General features: G+C 36.1%; 1 protein-coding gene across 7 annotated transcripts in view; it reads left to right on the plus strand.

Annotated features, from left to right (window-relative positions):
* Positions 1 to 20,289, plus strand: part of NRG3 (neuregulin 3) — a 1,064,061-nt gene that overhangs the window by 926,851 nt on the left and 116,921 nt on the right. For 4 of the 7 annotated variants that reach the window (XM_043596736.1, XM_043596737.1, XM_043596739.1 and 1 more), the window contains exon 4: positions 286 to 312. In XM_043596736.1, coding sequence (XP_043452671.1) covers positions 286 to 312 — 27 coding nt within the window. The remainder of the gene's footprint in view (positions 1 to 285; positions 313 to 20,289) is intronic. The other 3 variants (XM_043596738.1, XM_043596741.1, XM_043596742.1) reach the window with 1 other exon arrangement.

Below are 20,289 nucleotides of genomic sequence, written 5' to 3' on the forward strand. Positions count from 1 at the left end.
TTTGTTTTCCTCCCTTTTCTTTTTTTTTGCCAAATTTATACTTAGCATATTTGGTAATTGATGCAATATTATTTCATCTGAAGCTCCAGGCTGTTGGGAAATGCCAATCAGTGTTCAGTTTGTTGACAATCTGTAAATTATCTGTCTCAAAAAATGGTTGTTAAAATAAAGATATATTCTTTGCCTTGAAAGGTCAATCTTATAACCATTGGCTTCCATGTGGAATTTTTTCTAATCTTTTTCTCTTTTTCTGTTTCTCTTTCTTACATGCTGACTTCGGTGTAGCAGACCACTTGGGGATTGAATTCATGGGTAAGACTACACAATTTGCTCCTTAAATATCCAGAAAAAGCTAAGTTTCATAATGTATACAGTATATTCCTTCCCCATCTGATTATAATTGAAATGTCTCATCATCAGATGCTGTCAGTAGTAAAAAGTGTTTTTGTTGATTTTTCACTAAGTAGTGGCTCAAAATGAAAGACTTAACTACTTATTGGGAACGCAATTGAATAAGTGCATCTCTGGAACCATACAGAGGTTGGACTTGGCTCCTGGTTTGTTTGCTCTATTTCTCCATTTTCTTATCTGTAAAATAGGGATGATAGTAGTTCCTATTTTAGTGAACATGTGAATTGCTTAGCACAATGTCTACAAGATGGCAAACAATAAATGATTGAAAATAATAGGGATGATTTTTAAATGCTGGTTTTTTTTTTAATTTCTGCCCTGATTCCCTTTCCTTTTGCATGATGACTACTTTGTATACATTATAGTATCAATAAATTTGGAATAGGGGCTATATAAACACTTCCATTTACAAAATTAAAATATTTCTTGTGAAAGTACTTACAGTGAATTGTATGTTTTTAAAAGCATTGGAATGCCTTCCACAGGAATTACTATTATGTTCATAGATAATTACATTAAGAATTGAACATACTTTTCTGAGTGTATATTTTATGTAAAAAAAAAAAAAAGAAATCCATAGGGTTGATATACGTCATGGTGCTAAAATGGAAGGATACTCAGGAGTTAAAGTTAGTGAAATTGAGAAGACCTAAACTTGAAATCCAAATTAATAATTCTTTGCTTATTTGGCTTTTGTTGAACTTTGGATTTTTGTCTTATATGATATAGATATTAATACTTCCTTCATACATGAGTATGGTTATTGCGATAATAGTTACAAATTTAATTGTATTCATTTATCTATTCATCCATTCATTCAGCAAATAGTTATAAAGTGCTCAATGTAAACAAAGGAAAATAATGCAAAATATTGCAAATAAAATAGCAAAAATCGACCAAAAAAATTGGTCCAATGGCACTTACAGTCTAGTAAGCTTACAGATAATAGGTAATAAACTAATAGATATACAGCTGAGGTTCTGAAGACCTATTTCAGGCAAGATGATATTAGCTTGGACTAGTGTGATTGTGGAGAATATGGGAAAAGATGATATACATTTAGGATGTGGTATCAGCAAGTATTTGAGAGGAATTAATGTTGAAGGTTAGGAAGGAGAGATTATCAAGGATAATACAAGGTATATACTTTGCATATTTAGATAAAAGGGGGGCCCGTTTACTGAAAAAGAACACTGGAAGAAGAATAGATTTATGGGAGATGTTTTACTAGATTAGGTTTGGAAATGGTGAGTTCCAGGTACCTCTGATACATTGAGAGAACATGTCACATTTGCAATTGTATTGCTGGAAGTTTTTAGCATTAATTAGAGCTTAATGATTTAATATTTATACTAGAATTGATCTCCCCTGTTGTGTAGTATTTTTAATTAGTGCTCTATTATCTGGGTATTATATCATAGAAGAAACAGTTCAATTCCTGCAGGTTTGGGGTTTTGCTAGAGAAATGACATGAAAAATAAGGGCAATGAAATTCAGGATAAAATTCAAATGAAACATCATGGAATGTAAAGTAGGTGTGGAAGGAAGTGACAAAAGGGTGGCTACCTGAATATAATCAATGAACACTTATGATGGGAGCACTCAAACACGTTGTTGGCATGGAAAGGAGACTGTAGTCATACGGGTCAGAAATTATAGAAAATTACAGACAGGTTCGTGTAGAAGAGTATAAATTGTTGAGAAGGATATATGGCTTTTACTTTCCTCTTTTACTAGATAGCGGGGATTAGTAGCATGGAAGTCTGAGTATTAACAGTCACTTTGAAGATAATAGGTCCTGGGCCTAATGAATAGAGAAAATTGCCCCGGTGGATTGCGGTCATTGCAGACTTTGAGAATAGAGGCTTCAGAAGTTGGTTAGGCAGCAGAATGACTGCATATATAGGAAACACCATGTAGCTGATAGGTAGGGCTGGACTAACTTCAGACCCCACAAGTGGTGTAGCCATGGTTATAGTAAACTAAATTGCTGCATCAGCGTTAACTATAATTGTTAAAAAAAAAAATCCACCCGTCACCCTCCTATTGGGCTTTTCCTGAGGAGCTCCAATGACACAGTTACTTTATGGTAACAATTTGCTATGGAACCAAGATATGTATTAAAAAGTTTGTGTTAAAACATATAAAAGACTTCAGGATACTGGTAGGTGAAATATAATAGGTAATTATGTAGTTCATCTATATAAATGTCAAGACTAAGGTTATAGTGGGTCATGCAAAACTGGGCGTCAAATCATAGCAATGAAGCCTTATAGGAAATAAGTTCTCAGTGTGTGAACATTTGACTCCAGCAATAGAGATTGCCTTAAATGGAAGGGGGTGGGCAAGCAATCAGAAATGAATATGTAGTATGTATACAGGTGACAACTAATGAAGGCTTGTTTGAAATGGTGAATAGGTTAATGAATAAACTGTTTCCACTGACCTTACTAGTTCTGGACACTGTTCACTCCCACGCATTTTCTAACTGAATATGTAAAATTCTGTGTGTTGCTTTGGGAACAAGTATTTTCAGATTTAACTTGTGATTTTAGAGTCCATATGGGTAAAATTATTTGTACTGAAGGTGGTATCATCCCAGTAATATGACATGTCTAGCATAAATACAGCTGGGAAGCAGAAATGTAGGCATAGTCTCTATAAACTTAATCATGTCAGTATATTGGAGTACCTACAGTGCTAAGTGCCAGTTGTGTTTTAATGAGTTCTAGAATACCTTTCTTCTCAACTTCCATCATTCTTACTTTGGGCAATGTTAATTTCATCTTTCTTGAGTTGGAACACAGATCACAAAATGATGATCTGAAGCACACAGCTCTTTCCCTAAGCCTTTGTATTCCCAGGGGCCAAGTCTATGTTATTGATCAGACTCAAAAGCTGAATACTTTATGCAGCTTAATAAATTCCTATTTAAAGCAGGAACTTCAAATCATATGATTTGAATCATATGATTCAAGAATCCTATTATTATTTAATCAACCTATATTTCTCACACTCACTATATGCCAGATGTATGAGATATTGAAGATGCAGATATATAAGCCATATCCTTTCATACCCAAGGGCTCTGAAACGAAAAAGAGAGAAAAACTACACATAATGGAGGTGATATAACAAGTGCTATCAAAATGACATAGGCAAGGTACAATGAAGGAAAAAAATGAATTTTAAGAAAGCATCTAAATGGGTTTGGGAAATTCAGAGACAGCTTCCTGGGGGAGGAGACATGTAAGCTGAGTACCAGCCAAAGTGGATAAACTGTACTGAGTGATGCCATAGTCGAGATAGTACCAGCTCTGTATTACTTCTACATTACGGTGAGCCTTGATGTTTCAGTCTCTCTATCTGGATCTATAAGCTCCTTAGTGTCACTACTCTAGGACCGGAGAAAGAATGTCAACTTCAGTAAAAACACTTAACCAAAAAAACTGTTCTGATTTGATTTAATAATTTTAAGGAATAATTATCTTATCACATAAGCCATGCTAAACCTAAAGTCCATAAAGCTGTCAGCATTCAACAGGATTTGTCCTTAATTATATTCGTGAATTTTTCTTATTGATGCTTCTGGGACTGGCACAATGAAAATATCAACAATAAATACTGTCCTGGAATACACTATCAGTTAAAAAAAAGAAAGTTAACTGACGTAAATAGGGCAGGCATTTGAAGGTATGTGAAAACACAAAATTGTGTTTGTGAAAAAAATGTAAAATCCGAGTTTCTATTAAGTCAGTCATGAAAAATATTTCTGGAATTAATGACTTAACCTACTCACCATGCATGCATGAGGGAAAATTGAGATTTTTAAGGTAAGATGTCCACAGTTTTCCTCACAGCGTGAACAGATCAGGAGATAGAATAGACAAAACTTCATTGTAAGCATAAATACTCATTGAGAAATCCACCCAAACATCCAGAGAAGACAGATGGCCAAAGGGCATGTCAAATTGGCCAAAGCTTGGAAGGCACATTGATCACGAAGAGGGATTTCTCATCTGAGAAATATCTGGCTACAGTGTCAGGTGCTCAATCATGGAGCTTATCTCATTATATCCATTTGAGCTATTTGTTATGCAGCTATTTCTTTGACAATGCCCTGATGCATTGGATGCTGTAGGCATCAAAGATGTTTGTATAAAAGCAGGTGCAATGCCATTTGCAAACATATTAGCAAACCACAGGGAGAGCTGAAGATTGTGTGGGAGATATTTCATGCAAATCTCTTCCATTCTCATATGGAAAAACAAAATGAACTCTCTGAGTTAAATGTCTTATTTGTGATTTGACATTGTTTTAAAGATAACAATGTATTTATGCAAATTTTGATTGAGTAAGCCCTAGTACAATTTTTTTTAAATCAAAAGACTTAGAGAACTTGGGAAAAGCAGAATTTTAACTAAAATCTGAAAAAGTTATTCTAGAATGATTTGCATTTTGAAGTTGAAAAAAGAAAAAGAATGAAATGCTGAGTTTGCTATAAGGAGAGCATTAGAAATGTGTTATAGTGAAACTGTATGGTCTAAAATATGTGTATAGTTTTAGAATTGATAAGGTCATACTTCACCATATATTGAGTATCTCTTTATTCTGTCATGTAAAAAAAACATTGTTTTAGGATATTTTAGTAAGTGCTGAAGACTGGTTTCTAATTCTGTCAGGATGATATAAAATGGGGGTATTTTCCTAAAAGCTACACTACTTATGATAAATGATTTGGTGTGTGTTCCTTTAAAGCTAACAGGCTCATATGTCAGTCAGTGAGTTCATACATAGGCCAAATTTGTGACTTGGCATTAGAGATACAGAAGTGATGATTCTCTTTCTTTATGCTGAAATTTCTGAATTAGATTTATGTAGAACAAAAATGTTTTCATTCATTTAAATATATCATGTTTTCTTATAAAACAAAAGAGCAATTTATGGATTAATGTGTCTGTATTTGTATGCAAACAGTGTTTGCCTGTTCATGTGCCCTTCTTTGCCATATTAAGCTACACAAGAAATTAGATGTTTCAGAGTAATAAAAGTTAACATTATTTAATGTTAAATGTCATTTAATGTCAACTTTTATATCATCCAATTGAACTTTTTTTTTTGAGAGAGAGAGAGAGGGATTGGCAGAGGGACAGGGAGAAAGAGAATTTTAAGCAGGGCTTTACATCACAACCTGAGATCATGACCTGAGCCAAAACCAAAGTCAGATGCTTAACTGACTGAACCAACCAGGCACTTCATATATCATCTCATTGAACTTTAGAAAAGAATGAATGAGGTAGGAATTCTGTATATCCTTATCTTGTAAATGACAAAACTGAGGCCTGTTTAGCTGAAATATCTCATCTAAAGAGCCAGGAAATTGCAGGTACACGATTTGAACTTAAGTCTGTCTTCCTTTCGAGCTCTTGAATTCTATTGGTGACTAACTGCTGGGCATGTCACACAATGAGGGCTTCAGGATTACTCAAAGAGGTTGTACTCTGGCAGTGTTTCAAATGGTAGTGAACTTCAGTATCTAATCCTAGGGTTTAAAGGTTGTTTTCCAAGTACCATGAGGGTACAAAAATCTTGGGTGGTAACCCATGTTATCCAAGCTACAAGAAAATGAAAACTGAACCAGATGCCAGTCTTTAGCTTTACGTGCAGAATTATAACTGCCAGGTGCACAAAAAGGCTCCCATTGGCTGATCACTGCAATGTGTTATGTAGGGTAATCTATGGAAATGTGTTGTGTTTGAAGATTTCTTGGTAATTACAGACTGTGTTGAGTGACATTAATCAGATGGTCTTAACTGTTGAATGCCATTGGGGTATAAAGGCATTACACATTCATCTCCTCTGATAAGAGACATTTGCCAAATGGAATAGTGAATTGAACCATCTCTCCAATGATTTCCCAAGATTCTGCTTAACAAACATTTACACAATCTTACTTTCTAAGTTAATTTTCTCTTAGTAGTATGGCTACTCCCTCTCTCATTACACTATAATTTTTTGTTAACATAGGTCTCAGTAAAAGTGCTAATAATTCAGCTCCCTTAATCACAAACACCTCCAAGTGTTTTTCTCTTTTTCTCTTTCTTTCTTTCTTTTTTTTTTTTTTGAATGAAGCAATATCTCAACTTGGTTTGGTTCTTTTTTTAAAGTTTATTTTATTTGTTTATTTGGGGAGATAGGGGCCGAGATAGAGGGAGAGAGAAAATCCCAATCCTGATGCAAGGCTCGAACTCACAAACTGTGAGATCATGACCTGAGCTGAAGTCAAGAGTCGGACACTTAGCTGACTGGGTGACCAGGTGTCCCTAGTTTGGTTGTTCTAAAGTTGCCTCACCACACATTTAGAATAATATTTTGATATCATAACATTAATATAATATAATATAATATAATATATACTATAATATAACATATATGATTAATCTAATAGTAGTTATTAGCATATATTTGTACCTCCAGTAATTAGCAGTAAAGTCTCTAAAGGTCATGACTATAAGTGAAATAAGTTAAAATCGGACAGAATTTTCAGGTGAGAATGAAAACTTTCAGTGGTCTTCTTTGAGGAATGGCTACAACCAAGAGATGTACTGGAAAATATGTAGATGTAATCATTTTGATTTCTACAAAGGAGAAAATGGACATTTATGTAAATGCTTTTATAGATCAGATCCAAAATTGGTTAATAAAAATTCATTTGCAGACACTGATAAAAGTATTTTTTTGTGAACAAGTTGGAAATAAAGTATTGTTCACTGAAAGCAGACATAGGACTATTGCATTTTTGCTAAATTAACATTATAATTTTTTAGAAAGCTGCTAAATGATTCAATTGGGAGTTTCTGTGTAGACTACAGCAAAGCCTGGATAGACTTCCATGAACTTCTTTTATAATGTGATGAAGCATAGATTATATCAATTTAGTGATAGGTGAATTTGGGGCAATGAAATCCTGTATGTAGGATCAAGATCAACCATGATTGGAGCTTCCCGTTGCTTCTAGGGCAACATTTTTATTAATATAATGAATAAAGCCATAGCTTAAGCACTTAAAAAATTATGGGATGCCTGTGTGGCTCAGTCTGTTAAGCATCCAGCTCTTGATTTCAGTTCAGGTTCATGATTTCACAGCTCATAAGTTTGACCCCTACATCAGGCTCTGTGCTTCTTGGGATTCTTTCTCCCCTTCTCTTTCTGTCCCTCCCCTGCTTGTGCATGCTCTCTCTATTTCTCAGAATAAAGAAAAAAACATTTTTAAAAATAAATAAAAAGTAAACAATTGAAAAACACTTAAATTTTTTTTGAACTTTTTATGAGGTGACTGCTATTTTATTAGATAAAATTAAGATCTAACAGAAATAACTGGATTTTTGGATTGTCAAATTAGACTCCAAAGAATGTGAGATCTTAACCAGTATCAAGTTGATTACATACTTATGCCAATTAATCTAAAATATACTTAAGTTCATAGTAGATTCCAAAGACCATCTTAAGTATGTTAGGAAAAAAAAGAGTAACAAAGATGTTCAGCTTATTGGAAAGTAATTCCCAATGAGGTTAAAAAAAAAAAAAAAAAAAAGGACTGTTATATCCAGTTCTCCCTGATAACTGCTTCTGAAGTCAGATGAATTTTTGCATTGGAGAGATTGACCAAAAAAAAAAAAAAAAAAAAAAAAAAAAAAAAAAAAAAGAATGATGAATTAAATTGTTACGGAACCTGGTCTGGATCATCTGGCCGAAGCACCAAGTGGCACTCCGAGATCTTGGAAGGTAGGCGGTTTATTTCACACCAGCAGGCTGAGAGGAGATCACTCTCCAGAGGTCTGAATCCGAGCGTCAGCAGAGGAAACAATTCATAGGCTGTTAGTTCCGCATTCTGCATTAGTAGTAATTTGGCGCCAGGCAAAGGGGGTAGGGAGGCTATGGTTGGGGACTGGAATTTCCTTATCAGTCCTGTGGGTCATCTTATAACAGATTTATCCCTATCAGAATATCTAAAGATGCAGCAAAGATAATACTGGTTCTCCCCAATAGGCAGAGAGGCTGCTTTATGGGTTCACAGTAGTGCAGTTAAGTCAGACTGTGTGGAGCCCCTTTGGGAGTTCACCCTTGCCAAGCCAGAGCCACAGCTCAAGACAGGTAAGACGGTTTCTCAAGGAGTTCACAACTCAGTGTAGGGGACAGAATCATAAACCAATTATTCCAATTCAATTCAAAAAAAAAAAAAAAAGACTTTAATTGAAGGGTTTTTGTTCCTTTTTCTTTTACAAAAGGCCAGATGAGGGTTCCTAACCAGCTGCAGGATACTGACATGCGTTTCATACGCACAGAAATAGTTCACATCCTTGCGGGAAGTACTAGGTTCTGCAGTTTTCTGCTGAATGATTTTACAAAGCCTTCAGTATACTTCTGTCCATTCATAAATCTTGGAGAGAAAGCTATAGTAAGCAATATCTTATGAATATTTTTTCCAGAGAAGCATATGTCACAGAACTAGGATTTCAGAAACTGTACTCTCATAAATGCTGGGAGAAAGTAACACAGAGGAAGGAGCATCTACATCTCCTTAGAACAGTCGGGGACATCTTTATGTGGAAGAATAAAATGTATTCCTACAATTGGGGGATGGCAGAAGGAAACAGGGAAGGGGACAAGGAAGAACACAGGTAAATAAGAGCCGGAAGACAATGGAGGTTTTAGGAATGGTGAGGAGTCCCAAGTAATTGGAGAAGCATAATACACCTGCAAGGGAGTGTGGTAGGTAATGTGGTTGGTCAATTAGGTCAGAACAAATTATGATGACACTATGCCCTTGGAAAGATGTGTGATTTTATCTCCTTGTGAGAGAAAGCCTTCAGAGGTTTCAAGCAGATGATCAGATTAGCTTATTCTGGGCAGTGGCTGTGTGTAGAAGTTGCCTGGAGGCATTGTGTGCAAAACCCCAGCTAATGGGCCAAGCTCAAAGTTTACTTCAAATACTCACCAAATGCTTGCTCTTTGAATAACACTGTGGGCATTATAAAGATGAATTGCCATTTAGTCTGTCAGGCACAGAGAAAGAGGCAAGGGCAGAACACCTGGGAGGGTGTGGGGATGAGGAACAATGAGCAGAACCAGGGGCACAGGGGACCTTGATCTGATCTTTGAGAAAAGGGTAGGATTTCCATGGGCAGAGGAAGAAACATCCTAATGAGGATGTTAAAATAAACCAGGATGAGATGATGGCGGGGGGGGGGGGGGGGGGGTGGATATTGGTCCTTATCAACAAAGGCAATTTGCATTATAATTTAATTTAAATAACATTTAACTTTTTATTTAAAATTTAAATCCTGTCATTCCCCAGCATGAAACTTTCTAATGGATTTAGAATTAAATACAGACACCATACGTTGTCATGCCAAGTCTTCCATGATCTGGTACTGCCTACCTCCCTGACTTCACTTCCTACCACTGTGGTTCCAACTCACTGTTCCTGCCCTATGAGCCTTCTCTTTGTCCCTCTGTCTACCTCAGCTATCGTACTCATCTGCACATGCTTCCTTCTCATTATAAAGCCTTCAGTTCAAATCCACTTTCTAATAAACTTTCCATTGCATTTCCCATATCATTCATATTAGCCCCTTCTGTTTCTTCCATATCCTGCATTACTAACTGGTTCATTTGTCTACTTTTTATTATGAGTCTCCCTACTAGAAAAGCTCTAGTGGGAATAAGACTTATTCGCTGTTGCATCTTTACTCCAGTGTTTAGCATAATTATAAGAACTCAATAAATATTTCTTGAGTTGAATTTAAAATGAATTTAAATGATGTATGGTTTTCTTAACTCTTAATGTAATTAAATGATTTTTTAAAAATTCTATAAGCAAAATATCAATGAAACCCAAGGCCATATCGTTTAGTTCTAGATAACTCTCAGTCAGTCACCAATATTCTTTCTGGAGATTTCCCTCTGTTTAAGCAGTGGGTGGCATCTGAGGACTTCTCAAAAGTGTAGCTTCTGGCTTACTCGGGTGTTCTATGTAGCCCTCAATGTGGTCCAGTAATCATAGAAGATCTTGACTGACCAATAGCTCATGAACTGGTTGTTCTCACTTCTAGGTCCATGTTTTCTGTTTGTGTCATAGTTGCAGTTTGAGATACTGAGAGTAATGGGATATTCTCAAGCGGACAGAATAACATAATTCAAGAGCTCTCAGCTTTTTCAACCCCAGACACGGGGCAGCTTGTTGCAAATGTCAATTCCTATTTTTAGCCTCAGATATCTGATTAGGTCGTTCTGAGATGGATCAGGCTCCTAGTATTTAACATGATTTTGATGTAGGAAGTCTCTGCCTCTGTGGTGAGAAGCTTGGACATAAAGGGACAGAAAGACTTGGTTTAATTCTGGCTCCACTAGTGTATGTATGACGTGGGACAAGGGATTTATCATCTCTAATCCTATAGTTACCAGTCTGTGTAAGAGGGACGATGGCATCACCAATTTCATCAGGTTGTCGTGCAGATCTAAACACATGAAGCATATAAAGTGCTTAGCACAGAGCCTGGTGCTTATTAAGTGCTAATCAAAATGAGCTGTTCTAACTCCTGTTCCTCCAGGGAACAACTTCACTGATGAGGATTTCTGACCCATATGCTCACCAAGGTTTGTTTTCATGTTGTCTACATCACTCTGATTCTTCTGGAAAAAGGAAATTGAATACTAATGTTCTCTTTACTGTGTGCTAATTTTTACACCTTAGAAAGTAAGGACTCTAGAGTTTCCTTATAGAATTTTCCAGGGGATTCCATGTAATGTCAGCTATGTTTTCAGGGTCAGCTCTCTACAGAGTAATGTCGGTGAAAGCTAGAGATCTCTTTTCAGAATTTGTTTCTGAAGATGTGTCTTTATATCTTCTACTGGGTTGTGTAGGCTGGCTACTTTCCTTTCATGAATATTTCCAACGGAATCAGACACAGGTGAAGGGGGTCAAGTCAACCCTTCTTGTCCAGAGAAGCTGCCCACTTGGATGTTGTACTCACTCTTCTCTGGGGGATATCATTCACTTTATTTCCTTGGATGAGTCTTGAAGCAGAAGACTGTACTGTGTTGAAAACATATCAAATATAGACTCTTTTTACTGATAAAGCTTGCTAACACTTTTGAGAAATATAAAGAAGAATTCACACTTGCTAATATTAGTGTGATTTATTGGCACAGTAGGTAATTTCACATGGGTTATCTCATTTATCTTTCGAAGTTATCAGAAATCTCAAATATGTGATATAGAAAATCACCATCATCTGAATGACTGGAATTTTTTGGTCCAGGAAAAATTGATCCTGTATTTTAGTATCCTGTGGAAATACCAGATTTGAAGAGCTACTTGGTATGTATTCAAGGAATGTATTAATTTGAAAGATGAATGGATAAAGAAGTTGTGGTGTATTACTCAGCCAGAAAAAAATGATGAGATCTCACCATTTGTGACAATGTGAATGGACCTAGAGGATATTCAGACTAGTGCATCAATGTGAGGTTGCCATTATGAGAAACAAAGATAGGCACGCAGGGCAAAGAAAGTTAGTATACAAAACAACCAGCACAGTTATTTGTTCTCATTTTTTCATGAAACAAGGCTAGTGGAAGTAAAAGCAATATGCTCAAGTGATACATAGTAAAGATGAATTTATAATTCAAATCAAATATCTCCAGAGCTTAAATTCCTCCCATAGTTCTGCCCACCAGCAAAATGGAAGAAGGTATGTTCTCTGCAAATGTGATCACACTCTCTTCACTGCACCTGTGCTGGGCTTCATGCACACTGAGTCAGGGAGACACATATACTCAACTAGGGCCTCAGCGGTAGGACATGCATTGTGGTCAGGGTTGCCAGATTGACCAAATAAAAATGCAGAATCCCAAACTGAAATTTGAATTTCAGATATACAACAAATCACCATTTAGTGTGGATATGCTGGATAAATTACAGGTGACATACTGTATAAAAAGTATTTGTTGCTTACATGAAATTCAAACTAGTTCAGTCTTGAGTATTTTAGCTGGTAACCCTGACTTTGGGACCATGAGCACGGTGAAGGGTAGCCCCCTTCTGACCCATTCCTATCTCACACTTCACTCCCCATGAAAACCAAATGAAAGGTGATTTGAGGAATACAGCAAGATAAGCAGAATTAATGGGGAAGATGAGCAGGAAGGACTAGAGTCAGAATGTTTTGCGTGTCTCAGGGTAACTCTGCTTGTTATGGAGAATTAGGCAAAAATAATACTAAGCTGTTCCCAAATTATCTCTTGGTAGCTATGGATATTTAACATAGCAAATGCAGCCTCTAAACTCATTGGTTCTGGGCTTCATAAGTCCTGCTATTACAGCAATTGATGAAGTATTTTCAAGTCAAGTTCTTGTTATGAGTGACATAATTTAACACCTCAAATATGGATGCTTCGGAAAACAAAAACTTAGCTTTGAGAAAGAGAGGAGCATTTAGCTTACCAAACGATGCATTTCAAGGCAATATTAATGAAGTAATAACAGCTGTGTCTTTATCTGTTCACCACCCATTCATTTCCGCATTATGTTCAAACTGCTAATTTCAGTCACAAACATTTTTATGAGAATATGGGGCTTTTTGCTCCTACCAGAAAAAATCAAGGTATCTATTCTCTGGAGTCATACTATGGAATCAGAGTTGTGGTTCAATGATTCCACTTTTCTATTGTTGTGAGGAAAAGAGATGCTATGAGAGGCAAGCAGTGTGATGGAAAGCAAGTATATATTCTGCAGCCAGGCAGATATGCATCAAATGTTGACTTCACCTTTTATCTATTATGAGCTATCTGTCTACCTTCCTACCTACCTATCTATTCATGTGTGTGTAGACTAATATCTCTCATTCATGATTCATTAATATAAAAATTGATGATATAACACATAATATATGTATTTATTGGCATATATTAGGCCTTCAGATTATATTTTCCCTTTCTGCATTCCCTTACATGTTGCATTGTATTTGCCTAGGGTAAACTAATCTGTGTATCTGTGTGTGTGTGTGTGTGTGTGTGTGATCGTAAACCCTCAAGGACAGAGAGTGCACCAGCTTTGTGCTTAGGCAGCCCTCTCCAAAACTTTCTTGAAGACTTCCCCTCTTGCTTCCTCTGTTGCCTTCTGGGGATATTTCCCAAGGAGACACAGTCGAGAGGGGCAGAAGCTCCTCCAGATATGTCCCTCCAATCTGTCCTAAGCCCCCCATGCAAGCAAACCTTCTGCCTTTCATAGCCCTGGAAAATTAGGAATCTTCTACATAGAGAGAATAGGTGTTTGTGTGTGTGGTATTAATTCCAGGGTCGTGCAAGCTCTGTCTAAGGAACTCTCACCTTATTCTCTGATCCTTTTGTCACATTCCTCCAGGGGAGTTTTTGACTCCTGGAATGGTACCAAATACCAGAGCATCTTAGGCCCATCTTGACTCACTACTTAGCTTCATCTCCTCTGCTCAGTGCCCTTCACAACCATTCAAACTCACATTGCTTCTTTGAACACATCTCTCTGACTTCACTGCGTGTGATTTCTTTATGCCACAGAATTAAGGCCCACCACCCGTGTCTAACATGTCCTCGTGTGGATATCTGCACATCCTTTTCCTAAAGTCATTTTTACTTATATAATTATATGATGCTCCAGGATGTAGAAGACATAGTTTAAAACTAGTTAGATGACAACATTAATTATCAGGGAAATGCAAATTGAAACCACAGTGAGGTACCACATTACACCTGTCAGGATGGCTAGAATCAAAAAGACAAGAAAAGCATGTGGATAAATAGTACCGCTCATGCACTGTTGGTGGAAATGTAAATTGGTACAGCCAGCCACTGTGGAAAACACTATGGAGGTTCTTCCAAAAATTAAAAATAGAAATACCATATGATCCAGTAATTCCGCTACTGGGTATTTACCCAAAGAAAATGAAAATACTAATTTAAAAAGACATATGCACCCCTATGTTTATTGCAGCATTATTCACAATAGCTAAGTCATGGAAGCAGTCCAAATGTTCATTGATAGATGAATGGATAAAGAAGTTGTGGTGTATTACTCAGCCAGAAAAAAATGATGAGATCTCACCATTTGTGACAATGTGAATGGACCTAGAGGATATAATGCTAAGTGAAATAAGTCAGACAGAGAGAAATAAATACCATATGATCTCAATTATGCGGGGAATCTAAAAAATAAAAGAAACAACAAAAAGCAGAAACAGAACCACAAGTACAGAGAACATACTAATGGTTGTCAGAAGGGAGGTGGGGTAGAGGATGTGCTAAAATGCATGAAGGGGAGTGAGAGATACAGGATTTCAATTACAGAATGAATAACTCACAGGAATAAAAGGTACAGAATGGGGAATACAGTCAATGGTATTGTAATAGCATTGTATGGTGACACATGATATTTGATGAGCATAGCATGATGTATACACACTTCTGGAATCCCTATGTTGTATACTTGTGTGCCAAAGTAGCATTGTGTGTCAATTATACTTAAGTAAAAAAAGGAGGGGGAATCTAGTTGGATGATAGGTTGATTTATTTGGAATGTGTTATGTAAGAAGACTTGCTTTTTTTTTATTCAAAAGCAAAACCCTTGGAAATTACATAATTATAAAAAGGAAATTTTTTATGATTAATATCAAAATTATGTATTTATAGGTAAGTTTTCCAACAATTACCCAAACTCTTATTCTATGAACAAGTGATGTATTAATATTAATTATAAACTTGAAAGAGGCCTCAGAGGTCTGCTGGTTGAACCTGTCCCTTTAACAGGTCCCTTTTAATGTGGATGGTAGCCTGGTTCCCTGTGTGGCACAGTGCCATAAAGTTTTAGATTCCTGGTATTGAATCTTCTTTTAATTACTGGTATTTCAACTTCTGGGTACATTAATTTCCTTGGGCTGCAGTTTTCTTGTAGACAAGACAGGGATAATAGGAATACATACTCCAACTACTCTTGGAATCATTGAAAACAGTTTCTCTAGTCAACCTATATCTATTCTTTGATGTATTCCTTCACCCGATATTCCTTCTCATACCTCAAAGATAATTGTCATGGTCTATCTTATCAGTATCTTACTTGTTATGATATTATTTTAAACTATTTATTTCCAGTGTACTTTTTCTGGGAAAAAGCCAACAACTGTGGTTGGTCAGTATCTCTTCAGAAGTCTAAACCTATTTCCCAAGGTATTTTCAAATTTATATGAGATAAGTCATGTCTTACACTTGGAGTAGCCTATGTGCACAGTAAATTTTCCAAAATATTTTGATTTATCTACTTTTATTCTTTGCGCACTGTAATTTTGATACTTTAGTTGATAATGTAATTTGCTTATGTTATCTCCATCCAGGGGCCATTTTTGTAGTGTGTGTGTGTGTATGTGTGTGTGTGTTTCCCAGTGACTTTCCCAAATATGCACATTTTATATGGTAGAGACTATAGTGTAGAGTCCTTTTATATGTTGTTGTGTTATATTGGTATTTATTTGTTGGGATGCTCACTGGGTGTTATACATAAGCAATGAATCATGGGAATCTAACCCCCAAAACCAAGAGCACACTGTATATACACTGTATGTTAGCTAACTTGACGATAAATTATATATTTAAAAAAATAAAATTTTGTATGGATTTACCTTGTAATTTGTTTTGACTTTACATTTTAAAAAAAATTGTGTTTATTTATTTTTGAGAGAGAGAGACAGAGTGTGAGCAGTGGAGGGGCAGAGAGAAAGGGAGACACAGAATCGAAGCAGGGTCCAGACTCTGAGCTCTCAGCACAGAGCCTGATGCAGGTCTTGAACCCATGAACTGTGAGATCATGACCTGAGCTGAAGTCAGACACTTAACCGACTGAGCCACCCAGGCGCCCTGACTTTCCATTTGTATAAGAGATAGAAACACAATGGGTCTATGTCTAGTTTTAGACATTAACCTTTTAAAAAGTCCCTTAAAGTAACAAAAAAGGACATTTGTGTCATAAAACCACAATTGTGTAATATAGTCTTTAATCAAAAAGGCCATTTTTAGGGAACTAGTCTAAGGCCACCTTTTACCATTCTCTACTTATAGAACAGATGTACAAGGATATCCTTTCACAATGTAAGACTTCACATTTACTTCTAGCATTTGCACCTTTGTTTTAACCCATTTTTCTGTCTCACGGTTAGAAAATGCATAGCAATTTTTGTGTATTGATTGTGTCCTGTAATAATGTAGACTTTTTCAGCCCTTCTGTATTTTAGACAGGCACACTGACAAGTGAGGGCACACTGAGACAGATGTGGACATTGTCTCATATTTATTGTTAGTTGTAATAGTTGTAAAAATGGGATTGCCACCTTAGAACTACAGTGACAGATTTCAAAATCTGTCTTTGGCTTGATGTTATGACAGGAAAATGTCTTAGATTTGGTAAAACGAAGCCTCTGTCCAAGATAATATTTTACTCATAACTTTTTCTGAAGTTTTTTTTTTTCCCTTCACATGTGGCACTATATGTATATATATACTGAAAATCACTGAGTTTTCAAATAGAATTATGACAAAGGATGCAAAGGATGGTATTCTAGTAGCTGAAGCATGAGTATTAAAGGAACTAACCTTGGAAAAGCTGGAGTTTTCTGTGAGGGTTGCCGCATGTCTCCCCTGGGCTACAATGGTAGCACAGTGCAGGGACAGATTGCCTTATTATACTCAATATCGTAGGAGACTGACATTGCTGTCAATGAAACAGCAATTGAAACTGCAGTAGAATATGAGTAACATTATTCATTAAATATATTATGAACACATTGCAATTTCTGTCAGTTTATAAAGCTACTTCCACCTATGTAAAAATGAGACTCAGGACACGAACACTAAATATGAATTGTGTAGTTTCTCAAACAATTTTTTTCATGAAATATATATTGGAAGCCAATCGCAAGATGATCACTGAAGCATTCAGACTTTCAAGCAATAAGGAATTAGAGAACATTTTTAGGGAAAATTGACTGGATGTCACTTGGAAATGGATCCTCCTTTTAAACTTTGAAAGTGCTTAAGATCTGCTTCAGTTTGAGATTCTGTCACACACAGATGCTAACTCGTATGTATGAACATCTATTATTGAAAATGCCGTAAAAGCTTTTCTATCCCTCTATATTTTTCTATCAAAGATATTTTTTTCATGAAATAAAGATGATTTCATTTCCTTGGTTTCAAGGAAAACATTGTTTCATAGAAGAGTGGATTTTTTTTCTTCTATTATCTGTCTTCTTTTCATATGCCCTCAATTTCCCTTACCCATTTATCTTTAAAAAAAAAACACCTCTTTTCTTTCCTTGGATCTCAACTCACCAGCAACACTTTTCATAGATAAAAATTTGAAAGCCCTTTTACAGGAAGGAGGATGTATTTTTGTAAGTCTGAACATTTTTTTAAAGTTCAAATTGGGTCAATATGTTGTGAGGTTTTTTTCCGTGAAATGAAAACCATTTTATATACTTCGTATTCTTTTTTCCAACTGACCTACCGAACTGAAGTAATAATCAGACCAATGCACTGAGGGGACTTTGAGGTTTACTACTGTTAGTGCCATCAATTTATTCAGAATATTTGCATGAATATTTATAAGATCATAGTGTATCGTGGGTCAAATGGATCTTTGAGACTTTTGAGTCTGGAGTCCACATTCCTATTTATCATGAACTGAGACACAGTGATGTTAAAACTTGATGTTTACTCAGGCAAAGACAAAACTGGAATCAACATCAAGCATTTATTGACTACATGCTATGAAAAGCACTCTTACAATTCGGTCCTTTGTGCTTTTACCTTTCCATGGCAGGCAATTCAGATTTTCCATTCTTTTAATTCAGTGTTATTTACATGTAGATAGCTATATAGTTGTATCTCTTCTTCAATGAGGATTCTGTACAACCGACCTTGAGACTTGTTAACCCCTCTGTAAAACTGTCCTAATTAACAAAAAATGCTTTAGCACAGAAACTGTCACTACCTTTCAGAAATGTCTTGGAAAATGTCTCATGCACTCGGTTTTGTTCTGGCTGAAGATATGAGGTAGCAAGGGTCAGTTTTTTTCTACTCATAGACGCTGATATTGTATTCTGGCTTTCATGGAGAGTCTGTAAGCTCCACACTGCTGTGCTGCATTCATCTGTGGGTCCCCTGTGCTCAGCTCAGCGGCAAGGATACGGCAGGTTCTTATTAAATGTTGTTGGAAGGTTGGGTTCTTATAAGTAACCTTTAATGCCTTTAATACCCTAGCATCATCTTCTATTACACCGGAAGTGTTATTCTACAATTACAAAGGTGATGTTTAAAATTCCTTCATATTGAAAAACAAAACTAAACTAAACAGAAAGTGTGGTTGAAAGAGTTTCCACAAATTAGAAATTGGCTCTGAATTAAGTTTTCCCATCCCTGTTGTATAGAGCAAATCGTTCGACGCGGCATTCGTAATTGCACTTCAACTAAAGGCTTTGTTTTACAATTTGCTCTAAGGTAATTAGAAAAATGTGCATGAAAGCATGGCACATGGAAATCACAGGTATATTCATCTGGATGTATTTTGTGTACTTTATATTTATAGCTCATTTTATAAAGCCAGATTTACTGTTTTGAAACAGACAAAGGGAAAGGGACTAGTGTTTTCCCAGCCTCTGCAATGGGCTAGGCCCTGTGCCAGCTACAGCACGAGCTCTCGGTTAATCTGTGATGTAAATATTGCCACCCTTTCACAAATGAGGACACTGGACTATATGGAAAACTGAGCATGTGGGGAATCAATAAATATATTCTTTTTTGTTGAACATATGCAGGTCTAATCAAAGTAATTACAACTTATATTCAAATTAATTTGCAATAGAGACACAAGTTGAACCCCGTTCACCTGGCTGGCACTGAGGTTATTTTTATAAGGGCAGTTTGCATTGTTGAGGTATTTTGAATAAGGCATGTTTATTTAGGTTACAATTTCATTTTCAATGATAATTTACAGATAATTTTTATTTATTTGTTTTTTTACAGATAATTTGTTTAAAAAATACAAGCACACCACGGCATCCTTATAAAGCAAACCAAGACTTTTTATAAAAGATCTTTTTTTGTGCTATGTTCCTTGACAAAATGAAGCCAGATGACCAGAAATTATGAAAAGGCATAGGCTGGTTCAATGAAACTGAATTTGGGAGACAAATTTAATTTTATATTCTAAAAAAAATTTTTTTAACATTTATTTATTTTTGAGACAGAGAGAGAGAGAGAGAGAGAGCATGAACAGGGGAGGGTCAGAGGAAGAGGGAGGCATAGAATCTGAAACAGGCTCCAGGTTCTGAGCTGTCAGCACAGAGCCCGATGCGGGGTTCGAACTCACGGACTGGGAGATCATGACCTGAGCTGAAGTTGGCCGCTTAACTGACTGAGCCACCCAGGCGCCCCTTAATTTTATATTCTAATATAACATTTCCTAAATTGTGTTCTCTAGAGAAATTAGGAGGACTTTTATACACACACACACACACACACACATTCACTTTTATTCTAATATAAAAAAATAAATAAATGGTTGCATATGTACATAATGAATTCCATGATCAAATATGTTGAGGAAATGGGTTAAAGAAAATTAAACATTTGCTTTTAAATTCTATAAATTCTTATATCCATTAATACCATAATGTGCGCTGTGAAACTGCAAAGCGAAATGGAATTTATTTATTTGTTTGTTTATTTTTTAATATGAAATTTATTGTCAAATTGGTTTCCATACAACACCCAGTGCTCATCCTAACAGGCCTT

The sequence above is a fragment of the Prionailurus bengalensis genome, chromosome D2 (genome assembly GCF_016509475.1).
Source record: "Prionailurus bengalensis isolate Pbe53 chromosome D2, Fcat_Pben_1.1_paternal_pri, whole genome shotgun sequence".
Taxonomy (NCBI): domain Eukaryota; kingdom Metazoa; phylum Chordata; class Mammalia; order Carnivora; family Felidae; genus Prionailurus; species Prionailurus bengalensis.